The 13,019-nt window shown below is 50.3% G+C and overlaps 1 protein-coding gene across 2 annotated transcripts in view; it reads right to left on the bottom strand.

The window, feature by feature from the left end:
- Positions 1-5,886, bottom strand: part of HDAC8 (histone deacetylase 8) — a 127,142-nt gene extending 121,256 nt beyond the window's left edge. For both annotated transcript variants that reach the window (XM_084638615.1, XM_084638616.1), the window contains exons 1-2: positions 5,726-5,886; positions 3,298-3,350 (exon numbers count right to left, since the gene is read on the bottom strand). In XM_084638615.1, the coding sequence (XP_084494741.1) occupies positions 3,298-3,350; positions 5,726-5,815 (143 nt within the window). In that variant the 5' untranslated portion in view covers positions 5,816-5,886. The remainder of the gene's footprint in view (positions 1-3,297; positions 3,351-5,725) is intronic.
- Positions 5,887-13,019: the final 7,133 nt, after the last annotated feature.

Raw genomic sequence — 13,019 nt, 5'->3', positions numbered from 1 at the left:
GAGCACTGTAAACTGGAAATGGCATTCCCCCCACTATGAAATGGAGGAAACGTCTGTGACCTTGGAATATGGAAATATGCATCCTTCAAGCCAAGGGCAACGTACCAGTCTTCTGGATCCAGGGATGGGATGATGGAGGCCAGAGAGACCATGTTAAACTTCAACTTCTTGAGAGAATTGCTGAGGCATCACAGGTCCAAAATGGGCCTGAGGCCCCCTTTTGCTTTCGGGATTAGGAAATAACGGGAGTGGAATCCTTCCCTGTCATTTCCTGAGGGACCTCCTCCACCGCCCATCTTGAACGAGGAGTTGCTCATGTGAAGGGTCCCTGAAGAGGGATGGGAAGGATGGGGACTGGAAGGAAGGAGTGGCCAAAAAACGCAGGGTGTAACTTTAAAACTCTATCTCCAGCACCCAACGGTCTGAGGTGACTCGGGACCAGGCCAAACAGAAGGGACGAAGATGGTTGAGAAAAGAGCAGAATGAATCCTGGGAGGTGACTGGTGCGTTGCTCTTGACTGCACCCTGAAAATGAGTGCTTCTGGCCCCTAGGGTGTTTTGCTGGGCCGGGCTGCAATAAGGCCATTGCGCCAGTGCCGTCTAGGCAAGGGGCTGAACTGAGCTTCCATGCCAGAGGAATCCCCTTCCGGTGACCACGGTGGGGCTATCAATGCTTGAGTTTGTTTGCTGACTGTCGCTGTCGGAGACTGGTGCCTGGAGCAAGGGGATTGGTGCCGGTATCGAGGGAACCGGTGCCGGGGGAACCAGAAACACAACAGGGAACACATGAGGCAGGCGGCCGGAATCTTCGCTGAGAGAACAACTGGTGGGAGGGCAAACAGTGCCGGTCATACGGAGACCAGCACCTTCCTCTAGGCGATCCATGCTGGGAACCGCAATCACAGTGCTGGTGACTTAGGGCAAGTCCCAGAGGGTCTGGGCTGCTATTCCGGTGACCTGCGGCATGGAGGTGGAGAGTGCCGCTTCATCTCGGGGGATCGGTGGCACTCTACCGCCCCAAGGGGTCTTAGCAGCTGGCTTGCCCCCGAGGGGAGCCTTTACTAGTTTCTGAGGCACATGCTGTATCAGCAGCGCAGGCAGAGGCCTTTGTTCTCTTGGCTCCAGGGAAGCTTGTGAAGGCGTTGGTGCCATCTGGGGGTTTCGGTCCCATGCCGCTCCCAGGAGTCAGTGGTGGATCTTTCAAGGGGCTAAGGGTCCCGACCGGGGAGGCACAAGTGTGGGGCTCCAGAGTGGCTGCATGGCTCGAAGTGGGTCCCTTGCCCAATGGCTCATGTCTGTTTTTGCCTGATGTCAGGGAGCCATGCTTCCTAGCCTTCTTTTTGGGCACCGGTGACAGGGAATGGTGCTGGATGGAGCCCAGTGCTGGGAGCACACCGAGGCCCTCAGCGAGTCCTGGTGGGATGGCACAGAAGCTGGATGAAGGGCAAATTCCATGAGGAGAGCCTGTAAATGAATATCCCACTCCTTCTGCATGCAGGGCTGAAAGTTTTAACAAATTAAGCACTTATCTCTAACATATGATTCTCCCAGGCACTTGAGGCAGCATAGGCCTGTCGCAGTACATGTAGGGCTTAAACCCTGGAGACCCGGGAATGCCTCACCTGGGGCAAAGTACCCACTGGGACTCTAACTGCTAACTATTAACTACACTTAGCATTAACTACTATAAACTAACTATTTACAAGGCCCTAAGGCTCCAAGTCAGTAAGAAGAAAACCACTAGCCCTTGCAATGCAAAGAAAGGCACTCCGACTAACCACCATGGGTGGTAAGAAGGAACTGAGAGGGCGTAGGGTCGGTGGCACCTGATATACCAGCGCATGAGCACGGCACTCAATGGGGCACCACTGCCAACCCTACGGATACCGCTAAGGCAAAAATCTCCGACCATGCACGTGGGCATGCGCACACCTAGAATGGAATCAACATGAACAAGCATTCAAAGAAAAGCTGGGATTCCTTTAAGATGCTATTACTGGACACTGCTCAGAGGTTCTATCATCTGTAGCAGGCAAACAGGCGTCCAGTATGTTTGAACACATAAACCAGCTCCCTTAAGCGCTGGAAGAGAAGTGTTGACCTCTCTTCCTCCCTACCCAATTCCCACCACCCTCCTGAGGGAAGCGCTCTTCAATACCGTACTCCAAACCTCTGTCTGAGTCCTTTGTACCCCATGAATAGCTCTAAGACTTGGTTAGTCTGTTCTCAAGCAGCAATGAGAAACTGACATGGTCTATGCTGGTTTCCCAGCTGCCCATCAGGCTCTACTAGCAGCAGGAAAGCTAATCAGTGCTTGGTCACTGTCACTCATTAATAGAAGTTGAAGATGGCATGGCACATTTAAAAAAAAAAAAGCACTAGATACTTAGTATCTGGAAGACTTTTCTTATCAGATTCTGACGTCTGATGATAAATCGCATCTGTTAGAACTACTGTAACACTGTCCATTTAGCAGAACAAGCAAATTCTGCTTACAAATCAACAACACAAGAACTAAGTGCATGGGTTTTATGAACGCACAGAATGCAGGACCCAATCCTGCACTGTGGTGCATGGCACTGAGTTCCTGGAGAGCTGATGATACTCAGCACCTACAGCAGGGGTGGGCAAACTTTTTGGCCCGAGGGCCACATCGGGGTTGTGATACTGTATGGAGGGCCGGGTAGGGAAGGCTGGGCCTCCCCAAACAGCAAGGCCCCTGCCCCCATCCACCCCCTCCCACTTCCCGCCCCCCTCAGAACCCCCAACCAATCCAACCCCCCCTGCTCCTTGACCCCTGACAGCCCCCTCACAGGACCTCCCCGCCCCTAACCACCCCCCAAGACCCCACCCAACCTCCCCCCTCCGCATCCAACCCCCATCCTCTGTCCCCTGACTGCCATGACCCCTATCCATACCCCCGCCCCTGATGAGGAACAGGGGGATGGGGACTCCACCCCCATCCCCCTGTTCCTCATCCCCTGACTGCCCCCCCGGCCCAGAACCTCCACCCCAACCAACCGCCCCCTGTCCCCTGACTGCCCCCCGAGACCCCCCACTCCCTTAGCATACCAGAGCCAGCTACGCCGCCGCACTGCCCGGCAGGAGCGGCAGGCCAGTGACCTGGTGGCACAGTGCGCTGAGGCTGCGGCGGAGCGGGAACAGCAAGGGAGGGGCCGGGGGCTAGCCTCCCCGGCCGGGAGCTCAAGGGCCAGGAAGGCCATAGTTTGCCCACCTCTGACCTACAGGATCAGGCAATTAGCATACAGTCCTCAGGAAATAGATGATGTGACTTACCTCATGTGGTCAAGTAAGGAATATGCTTTGATCAAAGAATGCACCATACTGGCCTACAGAATAGAAACATAAGAGCACAGGTTACCAAGTTATGCATGGGTTACCAAGTAGGCCTGTGCCATATGCAGAAGAATGTCCCGAACCCAACAACTTGCAACCTAACCTCCACACAAACATACAGCAGATATGTCAGAGATCCTAAACTTAAACGGTGCTCCTATGTACCAAAAGACTAATAATGAAGGGCCTTACCAATTTCCCCACAAAATTCCTGGGTTTTCAAAAAAAAAATATATATATATTCAGGTTTTACTGATTTTCATCCAAATTTTGGCTTTTTCAGGACCCAGGAATTTTTCGCAGGGAAACCAGATGTGGCAGTGTGGAAGGGAAAGCCAGGTTAGGAGGGGCTCTGTACACCAGGGGCCAGTAGTCAGGGATGCAGCCTTCTGCTCCCCTTCAGAACTCAGCCCTTCCCCATGGCCCCATCTGCTTCCTCCACACAGTGGTAGAATGAGAAGGGCAGGGAGCTAGGTCCTGGAAGCTGAAAGGGCTGGACCACTGCAAGGAGTGGAAGGCTACTGCCACATGGTGAGACTCGGCTTCCCCCTACCCCCACTCTGCCCTTTGATTTCAGTTTTTACCTATTTTCTCCAGGGTTTTTTTTTTTTTTTAAATTAATAAAAATGAAAATCCCAAGAAATTAAAAATAAAATAAAAAACAAACCCAAAGGTCCTTATATATACCACACAGGTGACATCCATGTGATATACTGAATTTATCATGCATCTTTGACCATCTCACTTGGACTCTGCCCACTGATCCATCTCCCAGGGACTATATCAACCACTCCTGAACTCTGAGCAGCTTCAAACAGCTTTTTCTTTGTTTTCCTTTTCCTTTTTTTTTTTAATTAAAAGGAATCACTCAATATTTCTTTTCCCCCACCCTTATATGGATTTCCTTCCCAGTGTGACTTGGATGGGTTTAGTGCTTGAAAACTATGGTTATAGGCAGCCTTGTGAAAACCTAAACAGCAATACCGATACAAGGCTTGAACATCATCTTACTCCTATTCACACCTGAAATAGGTTTCAGAGTGGTAGCCATGTTAGTCTCTATCAGCAAAAAGAACGAGTACTTCTGGCACCTTAGAGACTAACAAATGTATTTGGGTATAAGCTTTCGTGGGCTAAAACCCACTTCATCAGGGTTTTAGCCCACGAAAGCTTATGCCCAAATACATTTGTTAGTCTCTAAAGTGCCACAAGTGCTCCTTTTCTTTTTACACCTGAAATAGTTCTTCTGAAGAACATGGCATTTGCAGAATACATGGGGGTGCAGAGTTTGGTATAAGGATTTTATCCAGGTCTGTCTCAGTCTGGGATCTGTTGCAACCGGGTCGAGCATTCCCAACAGCAGCTTGTCTAGAGACTGCCAGGTCTGCTGAGATCCCCCCTCTGGAGTTAAGCACAGGGAAGAGGAGTAGATTTTAACATAAACGTTATCAAAGCAAAACAGATTTATGCCCCGTTTTCCTAAACAAGGTTCCCTGCTCCCGATTTCTCCCTCAGGCAGGTTTTAAAGGTCCTTACAAATCTTTCTGGGGTACATTAGCTCCCATGTCGCTATTTTGTCACATAAATCTCTTCCCCTTGGCAGCTCCCCTTTTCCCCTCAGCCAGCTGAGGCTCTGCAGCAGGGAGCATCGCTTGCTATGTGTCTGTGCGGGGCTGAGCACGACGGGGCCCTGATCTCCGGAAAGGCCTCCAGATGTACAAATAACAATTATAACACAGATGTTCTCACTGGCAGGGGGTGTGCTTCACACTGTTTTTATACCCGCCCTGCTGCTACTCCCAGACCACTGGATTACACCAGACCCTTCTAAGCTAGGATGGGAAAGTCACAACCTGCTCCCCAGGGTCCACCACCCTCTGCCACCTCCACCCAGAAACCCCACCCCACACAGGACCCCCCTCAAACTCCCCACCCCACCCCTCAAGCTACCCACCGAGCCCATCACAGCTCCCCACCCTGCACCATCCCACCCTGCCCACAACAGGCCCCCCCAAGCTCCCCACCCCGCAGTGCCCTATCCTGCCCCCCAACATCCCCACCCTGCCACCCTGCACTCCACAGTGCCCTACTCTGCCCCCCCAGCTCCCCACTCCGAAGTGTCCTATCCTGCCCCCCAACCTCCCCACCCCGCACTCCACAGTGCCCCCCAGCTCCCCACACCGCCCCGTCCTATCCTGCCCCCCAACCTTCCCGCCCCCCAGCTCCCCACCCCGCACTCCACAGTGCCCCCCCAGCTCCCCACACCGCCCCGCCCTATCCTGCCCCCCAACCTTCCCGCCCCCCAAGCTCCCCACCCCGCACTCCACAGTGCCCTACCCACCCCCCACAGGGCCCCCCGCTCACCCACCCTTTTAGGCACTTTGCAGAGCGAGTCGCACAGCGCCAGGTACTCTGGGCTACAGACATAGACCGGGCGCAGCGGCAGAGCCGCCTCCATCGGGCCCCAAGCCGGCTCCGCGCCCTCCGGCCTGTCCGGACCAACGGCACGCGAGGGGCCAGCCTGCCGGGCCCGGGGCACGCCGGGAGCTGTAGTCCTATGGCGCGGCCTGCCCTTCCCAGGGCATGCTGGGAGCTGTAGTCCCATGGGCATTCTCCAACTTGTCCTCTTTCTGAAAGTGCAGTACCCAGAACTGGACGCACTTCCCCAGCTGAGGGCTCACCAGTGCGGAACAGAGCGGGACAGTTCCCTCCCGTGTCTCAGATACCCCACTCCTGTAAATACACCCCTAACAATATGAGCCTTTTTCACAGCTGCATCACTCACATTCCATCAGTGACCCACTAGCACCCCAGACCCTTGCCCGCAATGCAACCACCTGGCCAGTTATTCCCCATTTTGTGGTTGTGCATATGAGTTTTGCTTTCTAAATGTCACACTTTGCACTTATTCTCACAGAATTTCATTTTGTAGATTTCAGACCAATTCCTCACTTGATCAAGATCTTTTTGAAATCTAATCCTGCCCTCCAGAGTTCTTGCAAGCCCTCCCAGTGGTGTAGTGAGTGCAGATCAGTGATGAGTTGCCAAAATCTTAACAAAGGGTTCCCTCCTCACCCCACGAGGGCATTGTTGCCCAACCCCACCCCCCGGGACTCCTGCTCCATCCAACCCCCCCCCCCATGTTCCTTGAAGCCCTCCCCCCAAGGACCCCTGCCCCATCCAACCGTCTCCCCGTCCCCTGACTGACCCCAGAACCGGGCAGGAGGGTCTCGTTGGCCACTGTAGTGGGTGCCCACCCCACCCTTTAGAGCCAGAGGCACCTGCCGGGGGGCGAGGTGGGGAGTCCCGGCGGTGCTTACCTGGGGAAGCTCCCAGGAAGCATCCAGCAGGTCCCACTGGCTCCTAGGGGCAGGGGAGCGTAGCTGGGGGAGAGCAGGGGGAGCAGCCACTCCCCCACTGATCACATCAAAAGTGGTGCCTTAGGCGCCGACTCCCTGGGTGCTCCAGGGCTGGAGGACCCACCGGCAGCTCCCCATCCCATGACCAACCCCAGCTCACCTCCACTCTGCCTCCGCCTCCTCCCCTGAACCCACCGCCCTGCTCTGCTTCTCCACCCCGCCCCCCCCCGCACCGGCTTCTCGCGAATCAGCTGTTCAGCGGGAAGCCATGGAGGGCTGAGAAGCAGGCTGCGGCTTCCCCTCAGGCCAAGGGTGGCGGAGGTGAGCTGGGGCGGGGACTGGTTCCCCTGAGCCCCGCCCCCCCCAAATTACCTGCTGCGGCGCGGCACCTAATGGTTCCTAACATTGTTAGCTTTTTTTTAATGCTGCTGCACATCGAGTGGATGTTTTCCATAATGCCTCCAAGATCTCTATTCTTGAGTAGTAGCAGCTAATTTAGACTTCATCATTTTGTATGTAAACCTCTACCCCCATATAACGGGAATTTGGATATAACGCAGTAAAGCAGTGCACTGGGGGGCGGGGCTGCACACTCTGGCGGATCAGCACAGCAGGCTCCGACATGCTGCTCTGAGCGGCGTGTTAAGGGTGCCAGGCTGGGGCCGAGGGGTTGGATAAGGGGCCGAGGGTCTTGGGGGGCGATCAGGGGACAGGGAGCAGGGGGGGTTGGATGGTTCAGAGGTTCTGGGGGTTGAGCGGTCAGGGGACGGGGGCGTTGGATAGGGCTTGGGAGTCCCGGGGGCATGTCAGGGATCTGGGGTGTGGATAGGGGTCGAGGCAGTCAGGGGACAGGGAGCGGGTGGCGGGGTTGGATGGGTCAGAGGTTCTGAGGGGTCAGTCGGGGGCGGGAACTGACTATTAATAATGGAAATGCTGGAGGCCAAAGCAAGTTCAATATAATGCGATAAGATTTTTTTGGCTCCCAAGGACCACATTATATTGGGGTAGAGGTGTGTAGTTGAGATGATGTTTTTCAATGTACATTATTTTGCATTTATCAACATTGCATTGCATCTGCCATTTTTTCAATAGGAAGCAGGTTTAAAACAAATAAATCATGGAGCAGGTCCTCAAGGAATCTGACAAATCTGAGGATTTGTCACAGATTCAAGTGTAATTAGAGGAAGTTTTGGAATTAATTGATAAACTTAACAGTAACAACTCACTGGGGCCAGATGGCATTCACCCAAGAGTTCTGAAAGAACTCAAATGTGAAATTGCAGAACTATTAACTATGATTTGTAACCCATCCTTTAAATCAGCTTCTGTACCCAATGACTGGAAGATAGCTAATGTAATGCCAATATTTAAAAAGGGCTCAAGAGGTGATCCCAGCAATTACAGACCGATAAGTCTAACGTCAGTACTGGGCGAATTAGTTGAAACAATAGTAAAGAATAAAATTGTCAGACACATAGCAGAACATAAATTGTTGGTCAAAAGTCAACATGGTTTCTGTAAAGGGAGATCATGTCTTATTAATCTATTAGAGGAGTACTTGTGGCACCTTAGAGATTAACAAATTTATTTGGGCAAAAGCTTTTGTGGGCTACGAAAGCTTATGCCCAGATAAATTTGTTAGTCTCTAAGGTGCCACAAGCACTCATGGTTTTTTTTGCTGATACAGACTAACACAGCTACCACTCTGTAATCTATTAGAGTTCTTTGAAGGGGTCAACAAACATGTGGACAAGGGGGATCCAGTGGACATAGTATACTTAGATTTCCAGAAAGCCTTTGACAAGGTCCCTCACCAAAGGCTCTTACGTAAATTCCACCACCGCCCTAGGTAACGCATTCCAGTGTTTCACCACCCTCCTAGTGAAAAGGTTTTTCCTAATATCCAACCTAAACCTCCCCCACTGCAACTTGAGACCATTACATCTCGTTCTGTCATCTGCTACCACTGAGAACAGTCTAGATCCATCCTCTTTGGAAGGTCATTGAAAGCAGCTATCAAATCCCCCCTCATTCTTCTCTTCTGCAGACTAAACAATCCCAGTTCCCTCAGCCTCTCCTTATAAGTCATGTGTTCCAGTCCCCTGATCATCTAGTCTGAGCCCCTGCTTACCACAGGCCAAAGAAATCCAGTCAATAATTCCTGCATCAAGCCCATTACTTCTGGGTGGAAGTATAATTCACCCTTTACGAATGATAGCTCAGCTGGATTTAAGAGAGCAGCAATAATCCCTCATAGCTCCATCTCAGTTTTTTCTAATAGCTAAATTCCCCTTGCTCTTCAGAATATGCGCCTTATTTTTAGTCTAGCTTCAGTTTCTCATTGTGCCTTTCTTTGCTGGATTGAAGAGCCCTCTACAAGCAGAAATCTCTTCACCACGTTGGCACTTGTCAACTATGAACAAGTCAAGCCTTAGTTTTCAGTTGGATAAATTAACTAGAGTGAGATGATGGCTTTTGTTTAGAATACAGAAAAGTACATTTTGAGCTCTCTTGCTCAAACAAGTTTGAAAATGGTTTCAGAGTGGTAGCTATGTTAGTCTGGATCAGCAAAAAGAACAAGGAGTCCTTGTGGCACCTTAGAGACTAACAAATGTATTTGGGCATAAGCTTTTGGGGGCTAAAACCTACTTCATCAGACGCATGCAGTAGAAAATATAGTAGGAAGATAGATATGTATATAAATATATATATATACACACACACACAAACATACACCGAGAACCTGAAAAAATGGGGGTTGCCATACCAACTCTAATGAGACTAATCAATTAAGGTGGGCTATTAGCAGCAGGAGGAAAAAAACTTTTGTAGTGATAATCAGGATGGCCCATTTCAAACAGTTGACAAGGTGTGAGTAACAGTAGGGGAAAAATTAGTCTGGGGAAATAGTTTTTACTTTGTGTAATGACCCATCCACTTCCAGTCTTTATTCAAGCCTAATTTAATGGTGTCCAGTTTGCAAATTAATTCCAGTTGTGCAGTTTCTCATTGGAGTCTGGTTTTGAAGTTTTTTTGTTGAAGAATTGCAACTTTTAGGTCTGTAATTGAGTGTCCACGGAGAATGAAGTGTTCTCCAACTGGTTTTTGAATGTTATAATTCTTGACATCTGATTTGTGTCCATTTATTCTGTTACGTAGGGACTGTCCCGTTTGGCCAATGTACACGGCAGAGGGGCAGTGCTAGCAAACTAAAAACTATTTCTCCCTGCTAATTTTTCCCCTACTATTACTCACACCTTCTTGTCAATGGTTTGGAATGGGCCATCCTGATTATCACTACAAAAGTTTTTTTTCTCCTGCTGCTAATAGCCCACCTTAATTGATTAGTCTCGTTAGAGGTGGTATGGCAACCTCCATTTTTTCATGTTCTCTCTGTGTGTGTGTCTGTGTGTGTATCTTCCTACTATATTTTCCACAAGGACTCCTCATTCTTTAAGTTTGAAAATGTGACTCAGTCTCCACAGAGAACCACCCCATTTAAAAAAAACCAAAACATGCGATTTTAAAACCGAACTTGTGAATTTTGGGGCCTGACTCACTTTTAGGTCTGGCTGGGGCTAGTGATACTGTTACACAAATTATAATCACTCGCTGTTGGCCTGCCCCCCTCCCCAACCTGTTGTCTCTTAGGGACCGACTTTTTGTGGGATTAGCATGCAGCACCTGGCATAATAGGGCCCTGATCCTTGACAAGTTCTAGGCCCCACCCCAATACAAACATTACTAACAGGAATCTGGCTGATGAATTAGGTATGCTGCTCTTACCCTAGCTAAACTTGCCTGTGGCTACAGTGGCCTCTGGTTAAAATACACAAATATACACATCAGGAGCCTCTACTGAGCCCATGGGGGCTGGGACAGAGTTGCACAGCACCTAGCACAAAGAAGCCCCAGTCAGACTTGCACCCTAGGCTCTTACAGTAATACACATTAAACCACCCCCCACCACTCAAAGCTGCAAACTCCCATTTGTCCCAAGCTAGGACTCTTGGCCAGAGCCTGTAGCTCTACCTCAGCAGTAGCCAGCCCCGCCCCCCACTACAGTCACTCTCCCTCATGCAGCTCGCTCACCAATGACCAGAAATGAAAACGCAGGTGTGTTGAAAATAGAGGCATTTTATTCTAGCTTTTCAGGCTTCAGTCAAGTTTTGCCTTTTTTATTAGAAAAAAAGACTAATGTTTACGGGCCTCTCAGCCCTCACACCCTGAAAACAAAAGTGAGATCTAGGAAATGGAGTCTGAAAATGTTACGTGGCTAAGTGAGAGAGTGCAACTGCGTTACAGTCAGCAAACCATCAAAGTGGAGTGCAGCAAGCAGCCTTGCACTGGAACACCCTATCTACCTACTCAACTGGGTATTACCTAGCCTCAGCTGGGTTTACAAGGCTTTAGCACTTCATGCCCACCATGGAGGTGCAGCTCAGACCCTGCTCTCTAGGCAGGCACTCTCCAAAAGCAAATTTGAAGAGAAACCCCCCCCCCAATAAAAATGCAGCTAAACAGAAGCCCCACAGCAGGAGATCTGATTCCTGGCATCCCACAATGGGAGCCTCATTGCCAGTGTGTATTAGGTGCCAAGTATCTCAAACTCTGCCTTCAGCAGTGGCTGTGCAGCACTTTCCCCTTGCAAAGGGAACACAGGGTTTTACATATACATGTTGTTCCTGAGCCCCAATCTTACACTGGACCATTAGTTCGTCAGTCCCAGACCTTCAGGGGACTTGGATCAGAAGCTATGAAGCCAAGACGGTGGTGGTGGGATGGACAGTTCAGACCCCATCTGATTTTTGACATAGGGGCTATCAGTGATGGGGATTGAATTTGAGACCTCTCGATCTTAATGCAGAAGTGCAGCCAAGGAGCTTGTACTAGTTTTGTCCCCACCCACGGACAGCCAATGATGCTCTGTCCCTTTCTACTGGTGGCCAGGCCACATAGTTAATAAGCCAGCAGGCACTCCTGCATTAAGATCCAGAGGTCCCAGATTCAATCCCCATCACTGATACCCCATCTGAGGCAGTCAGTGTTGTATTTGCAAGTGTTAGACCACCAGTTGATGGAGGGCTCCTGCTGTATTGCTAGAGGACACTAATCATGGTACTACAGTGTGGTCATCCTACATATAGAACCATTGCAAATGGGAGAGGCTCCCCCTTATACATTCACTGTAACCTTTTATAGTGGGTAAAAATCTCTGGCACTATGAGAAGCTGGTTTTTGATCATTACATTCTCCGATCACCCCTAGACCAGCCTGCATAGCGTATACACGGGTCAACTACTCCCAACTAAGAAAGGAACTTGACGTGCATAAATGAGAACCAGCCACGTCTATGGCATTCAGGATCATTCTCTGACAGCCAATTAGAAAGCACCAGGTAGTCTATGGCCTAAGTGTAACAGAAGCTTTTACTTCCCTGTTTAGAGTTATTTTATTATGTGAAGAGGGTGGGAGGGGTAGGTGGTTTCTGGGCAGTGCAGATACCCTAGCCTCCCTTTCCATGGAGCTGTCGGGATCCCCTACTGCGCACACAGCACTAACACCCATGGCTTCAGATGTTCTGATGGTATTAAAAGATCAGATAGGGGAGTTCATTTGTGGCTGGGGGGCTGGGGGAGGAAAGAAGTTAAGATGGAAAAAAAAATTTGACCACCTAGGAGATTCTCCTAGTGTTGTGTCCGTGCAATGAGGACAATGCACCCAATGCCTCCAGGGAGCATACACTTTGTTAAAGGCAAAGAAATGAAGACATCAGCTACTGAACACACACAGGAAAACCATTTCACTCTATTTAGCCACAGTGCTGCCTTAGGAAAAGGCTCTGGTGAAGCCAGCAGAGAAATCCACACACTGCAAGAGATGTTTGCTCCTGCACTGACCTGGTTTGTGTGGCACTGACCTACTTTGCGGAGGGTTTAGCCTGTTAGATTAGGAAAGATCTAGTGCAGATTCATATGGTACTTTAAACCCCCAAAGAGCTCTGCAGCAGATACCATCACTAAGTGGTGAAATTCAGGATCTGGAGCCAGCAGCCAGCTCTCTGAGAGGTGAACACACCCCACCCAGGTACTGGGGATGCAAGGGAGGACCAGCGCCATCATAATCCACTGCTGCAGTGACCAGGAAGCAGTTAATTTACTGCTGGTTTCATCTGGAGAGATGAATGGGGATGGGATGGGATGCAGATCTCACACCAACCAAGAAGGTTTAGTTACAGCTGAGAGCTCTAACAGCCCCGCAGGGTTACACCTGCCAGGGGGTCACACTTGGGAAAGAACCTAA

Source organism: Lepidochelys olivacea (genome assembly GCF_965140295.1).
Source record: "Lepidochelys olivacea isolate rLepOli2 genome assembly, chromosome: 9".
Classification (NCBI taxonomy): Eukaryota; Metazoa; Chordata; order Testudines; family Cheloniidae; genus Lepidochelys; species Lepidochelys olivacea.
This window is presented reverse-complemented; position numbering and strand designations above follow the sequence as displayed.